This window comes from Equus caballus, chromosome 9 (assembly GCF_041296265.1).
Source record: "Equus caballus isolate H_3958 breed thoroughbred chromosome 9, TB-T2T, whole genome shotgun sequence".
NCBI classification, from domain to species: Eukaryota; Metazoa; Chordata; class Mammalia; order Perissodactyla; family Equidae; genus Equus; species Equus caballus.
In genome coordinates this window covers 54,903,791-54,924,872 of record NC_091692.1, presented here as the reverse complement: position 1 = coordinate 54,924,872, position 21,082 = coordinate 54,903,791, and the positions used below count along the sequence as shown (strand labels likewise).

General features: G+C 57.5%; 2 protein-coding genes across 2 annotated transcripts in view; both read right to left on the bottom strand.

Moving 5' to 3' along the window:
* The window catches only part of LOC138915577 (large ribosomal subunit protein uL15m-like), a 254,981-nt gene that overhangs the window by 82,657 nt on the left and 151,242 nt on the right, over positions 1 to 21,082 (bottom strand). The window lies entirely within an intron of this gene.
* LOC138915555 (ral guanine nucleotide dissociation stimulator-like) lies at positions 1,595 to 11,598 on the bottom strand. Its single transcript, XM_070222308.1, has 14 exons — positions 11,393 to 11,598; positions 10,838 to 10,954; positions 9,783 to 9,973; positions 8,218 to 8,330; positions 7,723 to 8,084; positions 6,725 to 6,940; positions 6,262 to 6,365; positions 5,718 to 5,784; positions 4,134 to 4,187; positions 3,641 to 3,715; positions 3,044 to 3,076; positions 2,557 to 2,678; positions 2,247 to 2,350; positions 1,595 to 1,921 (listed from the first exon to the last, which is right to left on the bottom strand). The coding sequence occupies exons 1-14, from the start codon at positions 11,525 to 11,527 to the stop codon at positions 1,764 to 1,766; spliced, it is 1,851 nt and encodes a 616-aa protein (XP_070078409.1). The 5' UTR covers positions 11,528 to 11,598; the 3' UTR covers positions 1,595 to 1,763.

Sequence of the window (21,082 nt, the reverse complement as noted above, 5' to 3'; positions counted from 1 at the left end):
ACCTTCCTGGATGGCTGTGCCATACCAAGAAGGGCCTGGGCTGCTGGGAACCAGCATTTCTCCTCAGCTGCTGGCCGTACTGAGGAGGCCTCCCTGGCAGGGTTCACGCTGCTGTGTGTCTGGGTGACACTTGCAGCCATCAGAAAGGAGGGGAGAACTCAGAAGGGCCAAGCACTTCCTGTGGTCCTAGTCTTACAGGGTCTTTCCCGGGGTGGGGTGGGGGGGGGGGCGTTCAAAATGCCAGGTGGTAACCCTCTAGCTCCTGGTCACCGGGTGGGTTCTTGGAGTGAGCTCGGAGCAGTGTCTGCTCACCACCAGACTGGAACCATTTAAGTGTTTTAATTTTGTCAGGCTGTGTTTACCCGTCATCCGTTTGCTTGCGTTCCCTGCTGGACCCCTCAACCACCCTCCTCTCACGACTCATCTCTGAAAGCTTCCAACGGGAAAGGTTCACACCCACACCATAAACGGAGCATAAGGCTGGGCAAGAGAACACAGCCCTCCGAGGGGCTGCATGGTTTATAGGCTCAGGTCCTCCTGCCCCGTTAGGATGAGTCAGAAACAACATGCCTGAGTGTGTGAACAGGTGATTGCCTGAGACCACACACCTCAGAACCACAGGGGCCCAGATGTCACCCTGGGCAGCGAGGGAGAGTATAGGTCATTCTTTGGCCAGGATTAGGGTATCTAATGTTTGCAAAGCAGACTCCACCCGTGATCCGTCAGACCCTGCCAGGGAGGAGTGGCCACGAGGTACGGGACAGAGAGGCCGAGGCATTCGAGGGAATTTCTGCCCTTCCAAGAATTGCAGAAGGAAGTGCACGGAGGCAGGAAATCCTGGTGGACAAGGAGCAGTGATGCGTCGGGAAGGATGCCCAGATGTAGCCTTCAAAGCTGCATCACAGATCTGTCCCCCTGGATACCAAACTTGCAGGGAAAGGAATTCAGAGCCGTGGACCAGGATCCCAGAGGATTCCAATCCAGGTGAAGGGTGAACATGGAGCCCCCAGAGGGGCCGGGGGAGGGAGGGTCCTGCCTGCCCTTAGTCCATCTGCACATGACCTTCTCCGGCCTTGACCCTCCACATGCACGTTTTGAGCTTTTACATCGTTCTCTGCACTTAGAGCTGCTGCTGTCCAGAGCCTCATTAGAAAACGACAAGTTCCTAACATCTGGTGAAGAGGAACCTCCACAAGAGAAGCCGAACACGTGGCCTCTCCTCCAAAGGGGTGGAAAAGCAGCCACTGTCCTGGGGCAGGTCGTGGTGCTGGCCCGTGCCATTTTAAAGACACCCGCATTCCAGTGGTTGTGGCTCTGCCTGTGAAAGTACCTCCACCCTCTAAATGCCAGGAGCTCTGGGTGCTGTCTCTGCTCCTGGCCCACGTGAACCACACTGAAATGAAGCCGTCCTCTGAGTAAGGGGGGGCGCGGAGGTGTCCCTCAGTATCCAGGGAGGGGCCTGGCCCTTCTCCCTTCTCTCACATACAATAAGCCGAGACCCTGCAAGATTTCTTCATTCCAGGAGGAACGCGAGAGTCTGTGTCTCCTTGACACGAGCACAGGAGGGGAAAGAACCAGACCGTGACTCGCAGGCTGGAACAGAAACAGGATTTTAACATCAAATTCAAAACTAGCACTAACTACTAACACGAAAGAAATACGGCCCCTTCCCAAGTGGTAAACAGGCGCTGGGGTGGAGCTGCCAGGCCTGTGGGGTGGGGTCGTCCCCTCCCTCTTGGGCTCCAGGGCTCCCAGGAAAAGGCTTAGAATGTTCTTCTCCCCATCAGCATGGGAGGAGCCGGCCTGGGGCCCCGCGTGTTTCCCAGCCGCGTCCCCGCCGCTGAAGAGCAGGCTGCACTCGAGCTGTTGGAAGGACCGGGATCTGCCACTGTTGCTGGGTTCTGCGTCAGGGGTCTGGTGACTGAAGAGAAGACACTGATGATTGGGGGGGTCACACCAGTATCCCAGCCCAACACCTCAGCCCCACTGCATTCTGCTCCAAACCTTGTCCTGAGTGTTCAGTCAACACTACCCCATTGTCCCTGACATGGGAGCTGGCATTTCGCTTCACCCATTTCACAGAAGAGGAAGCTGAGTCCCACAAAGGTCAAGGGAATTGTCCCTCACAGGCCTGGTCAGCAGTGGAGCTGGGATCCCCGTGCCGGCTGTCCATCTCCCTAGGCCCGTGCTTAGCCCGAAGCTTTCCGGAGCCCCTGGCTTCAGTCCCTGCCTGTCTGGACACTCACCGAGCCCTGAGCTGAGAGACGCGCGGTTCTTCTTGGGCAGGAAAAACCGGCGCATCTTGCCGGCCCTCTCCTGTGGGGGCTCCAGGTGGCAGGACAGGCTGTAGCTAAAGGACAGAGGGGACTTTTCAGCTACCGGGAGCCACACCTCAGGTGACCCTCCCAGAGACGGCCAGCAGTTGGAGTCCCAGGGCCCCACGGGTGACCATGCGACAAGCCCCGGGACTGACCCGGAAGCCACGGGCACGGGCTCCCTGGAGCTGGCCATCAGAGAGAGTCCGCCTTGCCCTCACCAACTCCTGCCCCGCCTCACCTCTCATCCTCGCTGAGGGGCTCCATGGCCTCGAACCAGGCCCCAAATCGCTCCTCAGCCTCAATGTGGTAAAGATGGACTGCCTCCTGGAGCAGGAAGATCTGCTCGGTGACTTTGAATTCCTGGGAGAAAGGACATGATGCAGACGGGGCCTGGGTGGGGGACCGTGCTGGGGACTCAGACAGGTGAGAAGAGGGTCAAGGAGCTGGTCTGGGGTCTTGGCCCACATGGGAACCCTCCTTCCCTCCAATTCCGTGCAGGACTTGCTCGTTCTCACAGTTGGCTTGAAATAGCTCCTCCTGCAGGAAGGTGTCCTTGGTGCCAGCCCCTTCCCCCACGCACCAATGGGACGGCTTTCCCAGCTCTGGGTGCCGAACTCTCCCAAGAAAAGCAAGGCCCAAGGCATCGGGCCAGAGAAGGTCTTCCCCGGAGGAGTCTCTGATTGCCACAGCCCCACCCTCCGCACGGGGAGGCCACAGCTGCTCACCTCACTCCTTTTCTCAAAATTGATCTCATTTCCCTGGAAGGCAGAGAGCCAAAGCCCATGAGCAACAGCCCCCTTAGCCCATAGCTAGCCCCCGTCTCCACCCTTTCTCAGGTTGCTCTACCAGCAGGGTCGACCAGGGAGCAGGCGCTACCAGAAACGGGAATGGGTCCCGGGCAAGACTCTGAGCTCCAGAGCAAGGAGGCCACGGGGCTATGGCTCAGGGACATTCTAAGACAGCCCTCTCTGACAGACAGACAGACTGAGGCCTCAGGCAGGAAGGGATGCTCAGCCACTCGTGTGCTTCCTGCCTTGGAGGGGCCTGGCTTCACTCCCTGCAGGGGCGGGGCCTGAGGGAGAGGCTGAGTCCAGCTCAGACACACCCTCCAGCAGCTCCGCAGTCAGGCAGCCTGGACTGGCGGCTCACCTGGATCCTATATTCACTCATCACTAAGATGGCCATGACACCCAGCTCCCGGGGTGGCTGTGAGGCCCTCACGAGAGGACTCTGCCAAGGGTTGTGAGCTCAGGCCTCAGTGCAAGTCTCTCCTCCCAAATCTCCGAATCCTGATCCCCAGCCCCACCTCCAGGCTCACTCACCTCCAGGTAATCCTCCATGTTGGTGTCCAGCAGCAGTAGGTAATTGAGGAATGTGCCAAGGAAGGGGATGAGCCCCTGTGCCAGCGGGGTGGAGACGGTGATGAGATCCCGCTCTCAGGAGCCGTCAAAGACCTCTCCTCCACTCCTCACCCCAGCCTCCTGCCCAGCCCAAGCTACCCACCTAGGCGGCCTCCCCCCAATTTCCTCCTCTTCTCTCCTCCAGGAACCCCAAACTCCTCCAGGCACCTCCCAGCAGCCGGCTCTGGCAAAACCCAGGGTACGTGGTCCCCGCCCCTCCCTGTCCCAAATCCGTTGTGCGCCCATCCGTTCCAGGCCTCCTCCTGGTCACTTCCAATGCAGGCATTTCAGGTCTGTGGCACCAGGAGCAGGGCTGGAGGAGAAAGGCTCCCTCTCTGCTGGTAGAGACCTCCGGCTAGGAAGGGGAGTCCCCTCTCCTGCGACTCCTGGGCCCCTCCTCCACAGGCACCCTTACCTTCTGGGCACCTGTGGGGCCCGTCTCCAGGCTGGTCAACATAGAGGTCGCCTCCTGCCAGGGTGTTGACAGGGCCAGTGAGCCGACGCTCCCCTCCAAGTGTCCTCCCAGACCCCTCCCAGATCGGGGACCCTGGACATGTGGCCCCAGTCACCTGGTGCCCCTGCGGCTCCCGCCTCCAGGGTGCTCTGATTCCAGAGCCATCCCAGCTCCAACACTCACTCCTGTGTGACCTTGGGCCCGCCCAGGCCTCCCTGAACCTGTTACCTCGTCTGGAAGGTTTGACGAACTCTGTCTGCCTCCCACAGTCTCCTGAGGCCCAAGCGTCATCTGACCGTCATCACTGCTCTCCGCTCAAGCCTGCCTTTGGAGCCAGGTCCAAGCTCCCCACATTCCTCCCCACCCTTGAGCCTCGGCACCCACTGTGAGGCCTGCACCACGGCTCATCTCCCTCTGGCTCCCAGATGAGGAGACCAAGGCCCACACAGGGGCAGGGACTTGCTCAGGGGGCCCCAGAGGAGAGGCTGCTCCCCCTCCCAGCCACAGGCCCTGTCTCCTCTGCCTTCACACCACCCTCTGCCCAGCCGCTGACCACAGTGCTGTCCTCGGGACTCTCAGGCTGTGTTCGGGCCCCCAGCTGGGCCGAGCCACGGATGGAGGGAGATGAGGTGTCTCAGGAGGCCTGGTCAAGTGGCTTCTGCCAGCCCCAACGCCCAGGAGTCTCTGATCCCAGGCCGAGGCCAAGGCCTTGCTAAAGCCCTCAGCTCCCTAGGATCCCCTCAGGGAGTTCCCCTGCACAGAATTCTTTCTTCATCCGCTCAGGATGGGGACCCCGAATGCCACGTCTGACTAGCAGGGGAGGGGGCGACCAGGGCACTGCGGGGTGGCATTTCCTTTCTGTTTTACGAGGAAACTTCTGACGTCTGGGCGGGAAGGATCCCTGAAGAAGCCATCAGTTCCCTGGGCACTTGCCCTTGCCCTCCGGGGCACATGTCATCGCCAACAAGGACCTGGGTGAGCATCCCACTGGGACTGTCTGCAGCGCCCACTTTAGGGGCCAGAGTGGGGAGTCACCGAGGGGACACAGATCTGTCCCAGGTCCAGTGTCCGTCCCAAGGCTGGGAAGCCCCTGAGTGCCCCTGGCCCGTGGGATCCGGCAGTGCCCATCCCTCAGGCAGGCAGGGTGCCCTTCTTGAGAGGCACAGTGAAGACAGAAGGAGCAGTGGGGCCCTGGCTTCCTGAGCACAGACTGGGCTGACTTCGGAAGAAAGGAAGCCCGCCCACTCGCTCCAGCCAGTGGCCAGGAGGAAGATGCAGGGCAGCTGATGGAGCAGCATGGAAGCCAGACACCGGCACCTTCTGCCAGGTCCTCAGCCTCCTGGAACAGTCCAGCCCGCACCATTCTATCCCATGCCCCTGGCCTCCTGTCCCAAACTGCCCCCACCTGCCCATGGAGCTAGCACATCCCTCTTCCTGTCCATCTTTTCCTGACCAACTTCACGTGACAGGAGAACCAAAGCTCATCCTGCCGGGTCCCCTCCCCTCTCGCTCCCCCTCCTTCCAGATGTGCAGCCTCCGTCTTACCTTCACCAGCTGCCTCCTGCTCACCCACTGGTCTTTGATGAACCTCTTCAACTTTCGAGAGCTCTTCCTGAGGGGAGAGGAAAGGAGGAAAGAAAACCCGGGGCGGTTGAAGGCGAAATGCCTTTGGCTGAGAACCCGGAAGGTTCAAAGGGCCTGGGGCCTGGACGAGGGTTTTCCCCGGGTTCTTCGGAGCTCTGAGGTCACCGTGGGACTCGGGTGGAGGCTCTCCTGCGGTCACCTGGGGCCTCCATTCCCACTCCGACTGAGCACATTGTTTCTAACAGCGTTGGTTGCCGATGAGGGCTCCGTTGCTGCGAAGTACACCCTTGGAAATCTCCAGTGTGGCTCAATCCAGGATGTGACAAGGGGGGAGCCACTGCCTAGGGTCTCAGAGAGTCTCAGAGACCCGAGCAAGGAGGCCAGTCCCCATCCCTAGGGTCCGCTGCCTCCCAGATGGTCCTAGCTGAATGAGGGGTCCATGGCAGTCGCACGGGGGATGTCTGGTCCGCCCTGGTGGTGCTTGGATGGAGCACGGCCTACCCACCTGGCAACTCGTCCCCATGTCTTTTGCAGACGGCTGATGGAGGGGCTCTGCAGAGCAGACACGATGGCACGCAGGGACGCATAATTTCCAAGGACTCGGCACTCCTGAGGAAGGGAAGGGAATGAGCTGCGACGGCGGGCTGGAGCCCTGCTTCCTCTGGCTTGTGTCCCCTCGTGGGCTTCTGCTGTCCTGGATGAGGCAGATGCCCAGGGAAGCGAGGGAGGGCACACCTGGGAGCTGATGAGTAACGCTCGCGGGCAGGAAGATTTTAGCTCAACCCAGGGCGGGAAGGGAGCTTCCCACCACTGGGACCAGCACTCAAGGTCAGCAGGCCCTTGGCAGCAAGGGGCCTAGGACTTTGCCGAGGCCCAGACCACCGACTTCAAGGCTGAAAGCTGCGAGAGGAGAAGGGGCAGTCCCCCTGACTCCAGGGAGGGGCTCCCTGGGCCCTGCCGCTACTGACCTTGGCCACCTGAATCCACAGCTCGACGACTCTGGCCCTGTCCTGGGCCGTCATGCTGAGGTCCCCAAGGCACGTCGTGATGACGCAGCCGGACACGTGAAGAAACTGGTTGATAGTGGCCCGAACCGTGGGAGCCAGGTACTCCTTGCTCCCATTGGGCCGCTGGCACCACACAAAACCCAGGCAGTGGCGGGGCTCCACCTTCTTGAACAGCTCCTGGGGAGGATGGGGACTGTCACCTGACCCTGCCACACCCGAGCTCAGAGTCTGCAGGCCCCCGCAGCCCCAGGCAGGAGGCACTGGTCAGCTGCAGCTCAGGAACCTGAGGAGGTGGCCTGAAGCTTCTGGGAGTCTCTGGGTTTTGTCTGTGTCCGCTGAGGCCGCCCAGCGCAGGATGACCGAGGACCCAATAGGGGCGGGGAAGAGAAGTCCCATTGGCTCGCAGCCCAGTCTTGCTTCCCCCAAGCACCAGAACACGGCTCACACCTGCCCATCTCAAGGGGCATCTTCCACCCGTTCTCATCACCCCCTGGTCCCACTCCCCTTTCAGCTGCACGTTCCCCCGAGGCAGCAACAACCATGGGCTTTGTTTGCCTGTCTTCCATGTAGGTAAGGACGCACTAGGTGTCTAATAAGTACGGAGGCTGTTGAGGCCTCCTGGGCCGATGGGTGAGTGACCCAGGACTTGGCAGCACTCCAGTGAGCTTCCCTCCCCCACCAGAGGGCTATTCTCTGCCCCGCTTCCTCTCTGTTCGACCTCATCCATCCGCACAGCCACTCTGCCCAGCAGGTGCCCGCCCTTGGTGTGCTCTCTACTGTCCATGTGGGGACAGCAAGGACTTGGGGGCCAGAAGGTGGCCCAGGTCACCCGGTGGGTGAGTGGGGGAGCTGTGACTTGCACCCACATCGTTGGATTGCGGCTGAGGGAACAGGAGGTCTGGGGCAGCTGATGGCCCACCAAGGCGGGCCCCACCTAGCCCAAGAGCCCCGCTGCTCACCGCATCCATCCGGGTCAGCTGCTCGGCCACCAGCTTCGGAGGGAAGTCCAGCAGCTTAGGCCTCTCCTCTCTCAGCTCGGCGCTCGCTTCTGCGGTGACTTCGGCAGCTGGAGGCAGAGATCGTCCAAAAGTCAATGGCGCATCTTGCTCCAGCTCAGAAGCTGGCACTGGGGCTGAAGCTGATGGCGCTCGCTCCGGCCCTGGAGAGGCCGATGGAGGTGAGGCTGCTGGAGGTGAGGCTGCTGGTGGTGAGGCCGCCTCCAGCTCCGGCGCGGACGGTGGAACTACAGCTGGAGCTGCCTCTGGCCCCGGAGCTGGCCCTTGCTCTGGCTCTAGAGCCGGCAGGAGCTCTGGAACTGGCGCTGCAGCGGGAGAAAGAGAAAGTTTCACCTACGTACCCGACTTTACAAGACAGGAGAGACTCCGCTGTCTTGAAGGGAACCCCAGCCCGTGAACCCCACCGCAGACAGTCTTCCCAGACTGCTGTGCCCTCACCTTCCAGCTCTGCCCTCCTGGGCCCCAGATGTTGCAGCTGGACCTGGGGAAGGTAGGCAGGGCCTCCCAGGTGCGACCCAGGCCAGATGACACGCAGAGAGGCCAGCCGCATCCTGAAAGAGGGAAAGGGCGTGGGCTCCCAGAAATCCTGCATTGGGTCCAGCCAGGTTCCCACCATAGAAGACGCGGTACTGGGCGGAAGCAGTTGGGCCACAGAGCCAGAGGCCTGGCCGTCGCTTCCACACTGTCCTCCCAAGGCACCCTGCTTTGGGTCTGGGCCCTGTGCCTGCCCCTTTCCACCAGGGGGGAGTCCCACCCCGGCGCTGACTCCTGTGTGGCCATCCTGGCAGTGGCAGGCCTGCTCATCCAGCAGGTGGAACACGGGGTTTGTGTGAGTCTCTTCTTCCCACTGCCACTCTTCTCGCAAAGAGGCTGGACACAGTCCAGCCCAGCCCTCCACGCCCTTGTGCAAGTGGACTGAGGACTGAGGCCGATGTGTGAGCGGCTCGCTAACACCCCTTCTCTTCTGGGCCTGCTGGTGGTGGTCAGAAGGGGTGGATATGGAGAAGGGGAAGCGGAGGGAGACGGGACTGTGGTGGGGATGGGTCGCCAGGGAACAGCTCAAGCCAGCCTCCCCTCTGGTTCCCAGGGGCTCTGGGACCCCACCCACAGCTCTCTTTCACTCCTATCCCCTTGCAGTAGAAGCCATCAGACCTCAGCCCTCCCAGAGGAATCAAAAGATGAGTGAGATCAGAGTTGTGCCGGGCCCGCCCCAGCCACAGTCCTCTGTCCTCTTGTTCTCCCCCAGCCCTGTTCTGTGGAGACAGGAGGCCCTCGTCTGGCACTCAAAGAACACTCAGGTCTTTAGTTGGCGCTGGGGTCCATCATGCATGAGAACGTGGGAAGAGGCCTCCAGTCGTAAAGGAGCATAGGAGGGCATCCCCTGGGACAGGCGGGGGACAGGATCTGTGGATGATATGGTGTGTGACTATCTGAGTCTCAGGCTGCTGCGGGGGTCCAGGGGCTGTGTCTGCTTCATTCACTGCGTTGTGCCAAGTGTCTCTAAAGCTCCCGCATGTCACAGGTGCTTAATATACAGTGTTCTCGAATGAACTCCAACCAGAAGCATCCCCGGTAGCTGAGTGGGCCTGGGGCCCCTCTGCGGCCCCGGAGACCCCTCCTTGGCTACTCCAAGGACCCGCCCCACGACCAGCTGCATGGAATCCCACACTCCCTGCCAGAGTGCTTTCCGTGTGCCTTTGCAAACTCAGAAAGGCCCCATCCCAGCGATGGGGGAGCAGACTGCTCTTCATCGGGGAGAGGGAAAGAATAACCAGGAACAACCACAGCACGTCTCTCAGCCCCTTCTGTAGAGCCAGGCCCCAGGGAAGCACCTGCCGTGGCTCATCCCATTCGTGCCCACCAGAACCCGATGAAGTTTATCCTCTCCCACTCCACTTTGCAGAGGAGCAATCGAAGCTCAGAGAGATGGAGGGCCGTTTCCAAGACACACAGCTGGCAGTGGGCAGAGTCACCACTGTGCTGAGGAGGGGCTGGGCACTCACGTAGCAAGTAGGTGGTCCAGGACCCCGTGGGAGGTGAGGACAGCCGCGCAGTCAAACACGATGGTGGTGACGTTGGCCATGTTTCGAGGCGCCAAGGCTGGTCCTATGGACGGCGGCAGCCTCTCCAGCAGGCCTGCCTGGAGGGCCCGCATCCTGCAGGCCTCATTCCGCTGCCCGAGTGACTCTCCGCGCTGGGTGAGATGAGGAAGGACACAGAGTCACCAGCACCAGCGTGAACCTCCAGGAAGTCAAGGTCTGGAGGTCCCCCAGGAACTGTGAGCCCCTCAGGGATGTGTGCAGAGGAGGGACAGGATTGCCCACAGCCAACCGGTTTCCAGGCTTGAAAAGTCCAATTTGAGTTTGGGCGGGGGGAGGATTATACGATGAGTTCCTCAGGACACTTGGCTGGCTTGGCAAGGACAGACCGCCCCGCACCAAAGCGTGCATTAAGAGCACTGACCAGCGAATCCAACACAAACATCCCCATTCTAGAGATGAGAGGACGGAAGCTTCGGGCTGCCAAGTGGCTGCTCAGGGTCCTGTGGGTCGGAACTGAGAACCGCCCTAAGCCAGGGCTGCAGGACTCCCCCGCTCCCCCACCTGAGGCTTCATGTGCTCCTGACATGAAGGGAAATGTCTGGTGGGAACCTCAGCCCTCCCCAGTCGGGAGACAGTGCACGGGCAGACAGACGCTGTGAGGATCTGGCTGACTACAAGAAAGGACGCTGGTTTTTCTTTCTTTTACACGAAAGGGAGGTTTGAGACCCTCGTTACAGAGGTTTCAGATTCAGAAAATGGCAGATTTCAAAGATGCCCCTGGCCGAGTGTGAAGCGCAAACATCAGTGTTTTGTCTACTCCGCCTAGGGTTAGGAAAGAGCGACTTCCCACCCTCCTAGGTAGCTGGTGAGGAGGCGTGGAAGTCCAGATTCCTTTGGGACTGGGCCCTTGGGACACTCCAGTGGGAAAGCCCTGGGCGGGTCCAGGGGAGGGCTCCAGATTTGACTCTGGATTGTGGACACACCCCGGTGATCTCAGGGCCCCGGGTGTCACTCACTCTCCCCTCAGTCCAGCCCCGGGCAAGGTCGGTGGTCTGCTGCACTTGCCCCCTGTCCAGGGAGATGGAGCCGTAGGACCCATGCGCCAGCTCCTGGACCATCTCCTGGGTGGAGCTCTGCAAAGACAGCGTCCGGTGGCCGCGGCGGCAGGTAGCAGGGGCCTGCCTGCACTTGCCCACAGGGGGAAAACTCTCCCGCACACCGAGCACAGACAGAGGGGCATCCGCATAGACCTCCAGACAGGGAGCGAATGAGATGACACCTCACGGGCTTGGGATTCACCTACGGGTAGGGCGGCTTGGCTCCCAGCACTCACCTTCCATCCTGCCAGCCACCACCCGGGATATGAACACGACATACCGCCAGGCTTCCAAGCCCTAACTGTCTGCTCCCGTCCAGGGTAGCTCCACGCTCATCCCTGCCTTCCGTCACTCCATGCCCGCCAACACACACACACAATAAGGGTCAAGGGGTGTGGGGCTGCCCGCATGGGAGGGTGGGATCACACTTGTGGCCTGACCCGGAGTGGCCCGCCCTGGGCTGCCTTGTGTTACCTGAGGGTTCCTTCTTCCGAATGGCCTGAGGTCTTGGAGGTGCGGTCTCAGCCAATGTCGACAGCGCTGGAGAAGACTGTCATTGTTGGCTCTCTGTGCGCCAGAGCCTCGCAAAGAGGGGATACACGAACACATCCTCCTGTGTCGAGTGTCTCTGGTCAAATGGGCTATGTGTACAAAATGGCTGCCTGGTGACCAGAGTTCTAAGCTCTGTTGGGGTCGGTCGCCAAGGAAGTGAGGTCATGTCTCCAAGGTTCCAGGATGGGGGGCCCTTCCCTCCATCAGACCCACCCAAAGCCCCCTCGGGGCTGTTGACCGCTCACCCTCCTTGCCCGTGTCATCTCCCGAGCTGTACAGAAAGTTCCATCACAGCCCTCCCCACAGCTCCTTGGGATCGGAACCAGCGCCCCAGCTTTGAAGAGAGAGCGCCCAGTTCGGATCTCCTTTTTCCTAGCAGTTCTGTGTCCTGGAAAAGCCACTGTGCCTCTCAGGGCCTCCCCAGTCTCCCAACCTGCACGATGGGATGGCGCTAGAAACACATTCCCAGGGACGTCTTCGGGTGGACATGTGATAACGCCTCCCATATCTGGGAGGTGGTGCCGCCTGGGTCTGGTCCCCGAACTTAGAGGTGGAAGAATTACAAGAAGGGGTGGATGCAGTCGGGAATACCTCTCCAAACAGGCCTGGATTCCAGCCGTGTGATTTGGGAAAAGTCCCTGCCCCTTGGGGGCTCCTTGTCAGGTCTGCACCTTCAAGGGTTGGAAGTTCGAGGAAATTCAGATATTGTCATTCACTAGCATTCAACCTTTCCCAGTCTCCTGTTGGCCTTAGAACCAGACCCAAGCGCCTCATTGTGGCCTATGTGGTGGGCAGCCTCCACCAAGGCTCCCAGCGCTCCCTCCCTCCTGCTGTGCACATCCTTGTGGAACCACTACATCCTGAGTAACTGGTTTCTGAGCAATAGAATACAGCCCAGCTGATGGAATGTCACATCCAAGTTTTAATTACAAAAACTCTGTCACTTCCCTCTTGCTTGCTTTCCTGAGTTCCCTCCCTTTATCTCCCCCTCTGTTTCCATCTCTTGCGCTCTCTCTCTGTCACATTTCTGGAAATGAGATAGCAAGTGGCGATGATTTCAGTTGCCCTATGTAGAGGCCAAGGGAGGCGAGATCTGAGGGAGCGCCCAGCCAACAGTCACATGGAGACTCAGACTCTCAGTCCCAATGACTCCTGACACCACCCGTGTGAGTGACTTGGGAGCAAATCCTCCCCTAGTCTAGCCTCAGTTGAGACTGAAGGTCCTGCTTCACGGAGACCTGGAGGCAGAGGCTCCCAGCTAAGCCGTGCCCAATGCCTAGACCACGGAAACCGGGAGAAGTTCAATATTCGTACTTCAGAGGTGCAACTTTTGGGAGCAGTGTTGTGAGAGAGAAACCCAAATGAACGCAGACTACCGGGTTCCCCGGTCTGGCCCCATTAACCGCCGCCCCTGCCGCAGCTCCTGTTGCTTCTCAGGCTCCCTCCAGCCGCCTGGGCAGCTTTCTGACCTCCTCTGCTCACGCTCACTTCTGCCCCAGAGTCTCAGCACCAACAGCGCCTTTCCCCCGACTCCCTGTTCCCGGACCTACGCAGGCGTGGCTCAGTCTTGTCCTTCTGGTCACAGCCTAGGTCACTTCAGTGAGGCCTTTCAGAATCTCCCAGGCACAGTCTCTGCCACCACACATCTCACATCTGGAAGCGTCTTCAATTGTTTCCTCCTTCTTGCTCCCATTTGGATAAAGTGAGCCCAGGACGAGGGGCTGTCTGCTTTGGCTGAAGGAGACGTAATTCCTTCTGGTTACCCCGGGCACACGGCTGTCTCCTCCAGGCTGAGTTTTTCCCACCACCAGTCCGTCGGGAAGGCGCACTAGCCTTCCCTCTCTCCCGTGGGGCTGGTGTCCCAGGAACACGGTGAGCCGTCCTCTCTCCCTGTCATGCAGCACCAGCCCCTCACCCCACGGCCAGAGAACTAGCACCCGGTCTGAGACTCCACCACATCCTGAATTCAGTTACTGCTGAGACCCTCCCATCCATTTGGGGATTCCCTGGTACCTCCTGAGGGCGTCTTTCCCTGAGACCCCACTCCCAGCCTGCCCTTGCTTATTCCAGTAACAATGGCCTTTCCTCAGAGCCCCCCCAGTCTGGAGAAGAAATGTGTTGAAAGGTTCTCCGTGTTAATTTTCAGGGCCGGGGGAAATTGGTAGAAGTAATTTGGGTGTTTCTGTGCAATAGTTCCCAGGAAGAAGATTCAGCCCTAAAAACAAATGAACTTCTGACACATGGTACAACGTGGATGAACCTTGCAAACCTTACGCTCAGTGAAATAAACGCAACCCAGAAAGACACCTATGATACGGTTCCCCTTACATGACGTGCCGAGCACAGGCAAATTCATCGAGATGGAAGGAAGAATAGAAGTTCACAGGGGCTGGAGCTGAGGGTCATGGGGAGGCAGTGTTTAATGGGGACAGAGTTTCTGTTTGAGATGATGAAAAGAAGTCTTGGAAATGAACACGGTGATGGTTGCGCAGTATTGTGAATGCATTTGATGCCACTGAATTGTCCACGGAAAAATGGTTCAAATGGCCAAGTCTAGGTTATGCATACTTTGCCACAATCAAAAGGCACTTAAAAATGCAGCGGGGGGTCAAGATGCAGGTTCTGGGGCCCTCAAGTCAGCATATGGGCCAGGTAGGTGTCCAGGGTCTGAGATCTTGGACCCTGGTGAGGCTCTGGAGTGGTCCTGATTGATGCTAGTTTACAAGTTCAAAGTAACAGGATTGGAGCAATTTCACCGATTGGGGGATAAGAAAGGAAACAACTGCATTCAGTCCCATCCAACGTGGAAGAGACCTTTTTCTTAATGGGAAGCAAATGTCAGTCCTTCAAGGAAGTCACTTCTCAACGTCTCTACCCCTCCCCAACCCCACCCGCTACTCCCAGAAAGACGCCGCAGTGCAGAGCTCGGGTACCGTGGTTGTGGCCTCATCCGTGAGTCATGTTTGGGGTCAGATCCCCTGTTTTCCTTCCCCAGCCATGTGACCCTGGGCATGTCACTCAACATGACTGAACCTCCATTTCTTCAACCGTAAAATGGGGAGAATCATCCTGGTAGGGAAATTATGAAGGTCACAAGACTTTCTCAGAGGAGGTAGCACATGGCAGAGGCATTATGCTGAGAGCCGCGCCCCACAGGTCACACGTTTTCTGATTCTGTTGATACGACCTTCTCAAAACAACAGCATTATAAAGATGGAGAACAGATGAGTGAAGGCCAGGGGCTGGCCGGGCAGATGTGACTACGAAAGAGCAGCACGAGGGAGGGCTTGTGGGGATGGGACAGTTCTGTGTGTGGATTGCAGTGGTGGTGGCGCAAATCTGCATGTGTCATAAAATGGCATTGAACCGCGCGCGCGCGCATACACGCACACGCACACACACACACACCCCCCAGTGAGCTCACGTCAAACTAGCAACATCAGAAGTCTGCGGTCTGTGGGTTTAACACTGCCAATTCATGTCCTGGTCGTGACACTGTACTAGAGTCCCGCAAGATGTTAACCCCCGGCGGAAGCTGGTGGAAGGGTCCAAGGCACTCTGTACTATTTTTGTTGCAACTTCATGTGCTTTCATATTTATTCAAAGGGAAAAGTTAACAGTGAAAGACACAACAGGACACAGCCTGGCACGTAGTAAGTGGCAAACAACACGGTTCTCGGTGACAATTCTTTGCGATTGTAATTGCACGTTCATTTCCAGTCTCTCTCCATACACAGTGACCTTGGTGAGGGACGGACACACCTCACTAACGTCGTCTGCCCTCTGCCCAGCACAGAGCACGCGCCCACTCAATATTTGTCCACTAAATCCCCCGTGGTCCCTGCGCCAGGTGTTCTTACGTCCACGTTCACGGACCCTCCACGACAACCTTAGGCAGTGTTATTCTTCGTGCTGGGCAGGTGAGGAAACTGAGGCACAGAGAGGGAAAGTAAATTGTTCCAGGTCAACACACTGGACCGACGAGGAGGTGCCATGCCCTGCTCTGGAGGAGAGCAGAGGCTGTCCATGGCAGCTCCAGGGTCCCTCACGGCGGCTCCTCTCTGCGACTGCCAGGTCCTAACTTTGAGGCCAAATAGCTTGACTTCCTAGAGGGAGCTGGAGAGAGAAGTCACCTACCTGTGGCGCTGGGGGGGGGGGGGTCGGTGGCACCAGTGGGTTCTGTGGGAGGAGCATGGAGGTCACAGCAGCTGAGGAGAAATGGTCTGGAGTGAGACCGGGGACTCCGAGGGGGGGCATGGAGGCCACCGCGTGCATCTTTCCTATCCAGCCTGAGCCACTGATTGCGGGTCCTCTGGCTTCTTCTCCCGTGGGTGCCCTGGGATGAGGAGATCAGTCGCTCTCCCTAAGGGGCCTGCAGCACACGGTCATCAGAGCCCTGAGGACTCACCGCGGGGAGTGAGGGCTGAGGTCCGATGTGTAACCTGCTGTGAGAAAAGGAGACAGAATTGGCATGCAAGAGGGGCACGAATGTCCAAAATACAGCCCGAGGACCAGCAGCCCCACCCACAACTGACACTTCCAGTCTACACGGTTCCACATTAGGATTTAGGAGCAACTATCTCTTATTCCTAAAAGGCTGACAAATCAAAGATCCAGTCCCTGTTTTCATGAGTTTGCAATTTATGTGTGAGATCAATGCGCTAACCTTGCTCGAACATGGGTTTGCAAATTGTGCTCTTCAGGTTCCAGAGGTATTTAGAGGTGCTGGCAGGGAGAGAGAGGAATAGCCAGACTCTTGAATGCCCATTGGCTTCAGAGGGATACTCTCTTTCATCTGACTGGAGAAAGGCTTCTGTGCCTCAGGCAAGGGGACGAATCACAGCCCCAGAGTGCAGAGCTGCAAAGGGAAGAGAAGGATTCACAAAGTGCAGGGCCTTGGGGTCCCTGAGCCTTGAGGGAGGTTGCTCAGCTGGAAGACTAGACACACAGGATGGCTCCTGAGGAACACTGGAGAGTGCACATCCTCCTGGGGCCCATCCTTAGCTTCAGTATGGGGTTACTAAATAGATGCTCCCCAACGACGTAGAGGCTGTCGCTGTCCAGGATGAAGGAGCCCAGCTGAGTGCCCCCACAGGTCTCATGTCTCAGCTTCCGTGACAGCCCCTCTTTTTCCAGCTTAAGGCCCACAGTGTCAGGATGGTGAGTGAGGACAGTATCATCTCCGCCGGCTGTTGCAGTTTTCTCAGGCCTGGAGCTGGAGGGACACAGGCATGGGGAGGTGGGGACTCCAGGCAGGGGCGCTGAAACGCCTCCCTGAGGGAGGGGACAGAGACAGCAGGAAGACTGACGGGCAGCTTGGAACAGCCTTGGTGCTGGGGGAGGGTTGTAAGTGAATAGGACAGCCAAGGTCCCTGAACACAGAGGACGTAGCACCTCCAAATGTTGGTGTCGGTGCTCAACTCTGAAAGGACGTTCATGATACGGCAACGCACACCCTAACAACAAAGCATGCGGCAGCGAGCGGAGGAGGACTCTGGGCACAGGACCAGGTGAAGCAAGGCAACATCAAGTTGCTTAAATTGCAGCTCTGCCACTCACTTTCTGCATGCCTCTGGGTAAGTCTCCCAACCCCTCTGGCTCCTTTTCTTCATCTGTCCAGTGAGGTGAGAGTTCAGACCTCACAGCACTTAGCACTAGTAACTGTTCGATGAAAAGCGGCCATTTTCCTTAGGTATTAATAGGGCCCGCATTCTTGGTGTCAATGGACCTGGCAGGGAGAGAGACTGAGCCTTTTGAAGGCAACACTTAGGGCAAGCAGCCGTCCTGGGATGGAGGCGGCGATTGGGCTGTGTGGGATCTCAGAGCCAGAAACATCTCAGGGCCAGTGGAAAGGGAAGACACGCTGCATCACGGCTGCAGGACAATGGCGAGGACCTTTGGAGCTGGGTCGTTTCATCCTCAGACAAACGGGTTCACGACTGGGAGGTTCACACGAGGGCTGAGGCCACCCAAGTGCTCCTGCGGGGGTTCCCACGTGCTGGGGTCCTTCTCACAGTTGGGTGTAAGAAAGGGTGCGAGTCCTTTACCGCTTGTTGTCTACATGTCGGGACCTTTGCTAAGCACTTTTCATTTTCATCCTCACACAAATTCCTCTCCCCAGTGAGAAGCAGAGTCTACTTCCCCATCTCTTGAATCTGGGCTCGGCCACATGACAGGCCTTGGCTAATGGATGTTAGTGAATGTGACGGAAGCAGAGGCTTGGGAAGCACGTGTACACTAGGGCTTGCCATTTCTTGCTGCTCCTGGAACTCGGAGCAGCTCAATGAGCCCAAGGTGCCCACTGGGGGATGAGAGAATGTGCGGGAGACCCGAGGTCCGCCAGCCAGCGGCCGACCGCAGGCACATCAGTGAGCCTCAGCTGAGATCAGCTGAGCCAGCCCCGGCAGGAGAACTTCCCAGCAGCATTCAGAACAAATCACTATCCAGCAGAATGTGGGCTAAATTGGTTCTGCAGAAAAGCAAACTGAGCCCTTCCGATTGACCGATGAGGTGGCCGAGGCACAGAGATGTTTAGCAACTGGTCAGGGACACACAGTCTTGAAGCAGGGAACTAGGATCGGAACACAGGCCTGTCAGACCCCCCAAAAACCATGTGACCACTGTGCTCTACTGCTCAGGAATCCTTCTGGGGGCGCGCAGACATAACTTGGTCTGTAGCACATGTCACATATTTAACATTCTGCTGGAACTAGGCATGTTACACAAATGGTTGAGCTGGTCAGGACGGAGCGGTGAGGAAGTGGAGAGTGTGCATCATGTCTACAGCATGTAGAAAATGTGCAGGGTCTTGACTCACGAAACAAAGAATTCCTGAAGGCGGAATTCAAATTTCAGGACTCCAGTTTATATCCCATGACTCCAGACTCACATGGCAGGATTAAGGGATGGGGAGGCCCAGCCTGGGTCAGGACACAAGCATGAAAAAGACTCATAGACTTGACTTTTTTCTTCTTTTTTTTGAGGAAGATTAACCCTGAGCTAACATGCACTGCCAATCCTCCTTGTGTGCTGAGGAAGATTTGCCCTGAGCTAACATCTGTGCTGATCTTCCTCTATTTTATACGTGGGATGCCTGCCAAAGCGTGGCTTGAGAAGTGGTACATAGGTCCACGCCCGGGAGCTGAGTGGGCCAGTTCACCGGAACCACAGACCGCTGAAGCAGAGTGTGCACACTTAACTGCTACGCCACCGGGCCAGCCCCCATGGACTCAATTTTAAAAATGAATCTTCAGAGCTGGGGTACGACAGGTTCCACGGCATCAATCAAGCCTCTATATCAGGTTCCTGGAAACTCAGGGGCTCTCAGATCCACATTGGGGCCAGATGAGGAGACAGGGCTAGAGTCAAAGTCATGACTAAGATCCAGAAAGATTTTCTGTCTGTTCAAATAGAACCCACAAATGTGGACACGTACAGACATTGCTACATTCATGCATTCATTCCAGCAAGCAGCATAAAGCGAGTGTCAACTAGGTACTCGGCGCCAAGGTGACAAATGCATAAAGACTGAATACAGCAAATGATAGTAAATTCCATGAAAGAAATACTCAGGGTGATATGGGAAGAGAAAACCTGAGGGCCAGGTGTGTATTCAGAAGTGCTACTTCATAGAAGGTGGTCTGGCAAGGTCTTTCAGAGCAGCTGATGGTTGAGCTGAGATTTGAACGGCAGTGAGGTGCCAGGCATAGCTGCTCTGCAGGAAGAGGCAGGATAAAGGCCTGATAGAGGTTAGGACATTAGTAGAACAGACAAGTGTCTGAAGTGGTTAACGACAGAAAGAAACCGAGAGAAAAGATGAAATGAGACAGCTATGAGGAACAAAGATTGGGAATGTGGAGGTCCTCACACACAGGAGAGACAAGACTGAAATTCTTTTGCTAAACGTTGTTTTCTTTCCTCCTCTTCTTCTTCTCCCCAGTGCCTCCCAGTACATAGCTGTCTATTCTAGTTGCAGATCCTTCTAGTTGCACTATGTGAGACACGGCCTCAGCGTGGCCTGATGAGTGGTGCCAGGTCCGCACCCAGGATCCAAACGGGTGAAACCCTGGGCCACTAAAGCAAACCACATAAACTCAGCCACTTGGCCACGGGGCCGGCCCCCTAGACTGAAACTCTAGCCCAACGCTCAGCAGCCCTGCTATCTCTTCCCTCCAGGGCAAAGGCACCTGCTGAAACGACAAGTGTTAAGCAACCCCAAAAGGACTACGAAGGACAGAGGCATCTCATGAGGAAACAGTGCACAGCTACTGAGCCTCTCCCCACTCTTCTCAGGACAAGAGCATGTTGATCAATCTTTTAGAAGCATTATCTATTGTTTCAACGTGGGAACCCCCGCAGGAGCACTTGGGTGGCCTCAGCCCTCGTGTGAACCTCCCAGTCGTGAACCCGTTTGTCTGAGGATGAAACGACCCAGCTCCAAAGGTCCTCGCCATTGTCCTGCAGCCGTGATGCAGCGTGTCTTCCCTTTCCACTGGCCCTGAGATGTTTCTGGCTCTGAGATCCCACACAGCCCAATCGCCGCCTCCATCCCAGGACGGCTGCTTGCCCTAAGTGTTGCCTTCAAAAGGCTCAGTCTCTCTCCCTGCCAGGTCCATTGACACCAAGAATGCGGGCCCTATTAATACCTAAGGAAAATGGCCGCTTTTCATCGAACAGTTACTAGTGCTAAGTGCTGTGAGGTCTGAACTCTCACCTCACTGGACAGATGAAGAAAAGGAGCCAGAGGGGTTGGGAGACTTACCCAGAGGCATGCAGAAAGTGAGTGGCAGAGCTGCAATTTAAGCAACTTGATGTTGCCTTGCTTCACCTGGTCCTGTGCCCAGAGTCCTCCTCCGCTCGCTGCCGCATGCTTTGTTGTTAGGGTGTGCGTTGCCGTATCATGAACGTCCTTTCAGAGTTGAGCACCGACACCAACATTTGGAGGTGCTACGTCCTCTGTGTTCAGGGACCTTGGCTGTCCTATTCACTTACAACCCTCCCCCAGCACCAAGGCTGTTCCAAGCTGCCCGTCAGTCTTCCTGCTGTCTCTGTCCCCTCCCTCAGGGAGGCGTTTCAGCGCCCCTGCCTGGAGTCCCCACCTCCCCATGCCTGTGTCCCTCCAGCTCCAGGCCTGAGAAAACTGCAACAGCCGGCGGAGATGATACTGTCCTCACTCACCATCCTGACACTGTGGGCCTTAAGCTGGAAAAAGAGGGGCTGTCACGGAAGCTGAGACATGAGACCTGTGGGGGCACTCAGCTGGGCTCCTTCATCCTGGACAGCGACAGCCTCTACGTCGTTGGGGAGCATCTATTTAGTAACCCCATACTGAAGCTAAGGATGGGCCCCAGGAGGATGTGCACTCTCCAGTGTTCCTCAGGAGCCATCCTGTGTGTCTAGTCTTCCAGCTGAGCAACCTCCCTCAAGGCTCAGGGACCCCAAGGCCCTGCACTTTGTGAATCCTTCTCTTCCCTTTGCAGCTCTGCACTCTGGGGCTGTGATTCGTCCCCTTGCCTGAGGCACAGAAGCCTTTCTCCAGTCAGATGAAAGAGAGTATCCCTCTGAAGCCAATGGGCATTCAAGAGTCTGGCTATTCCTCTCTCTCCCTGCCAG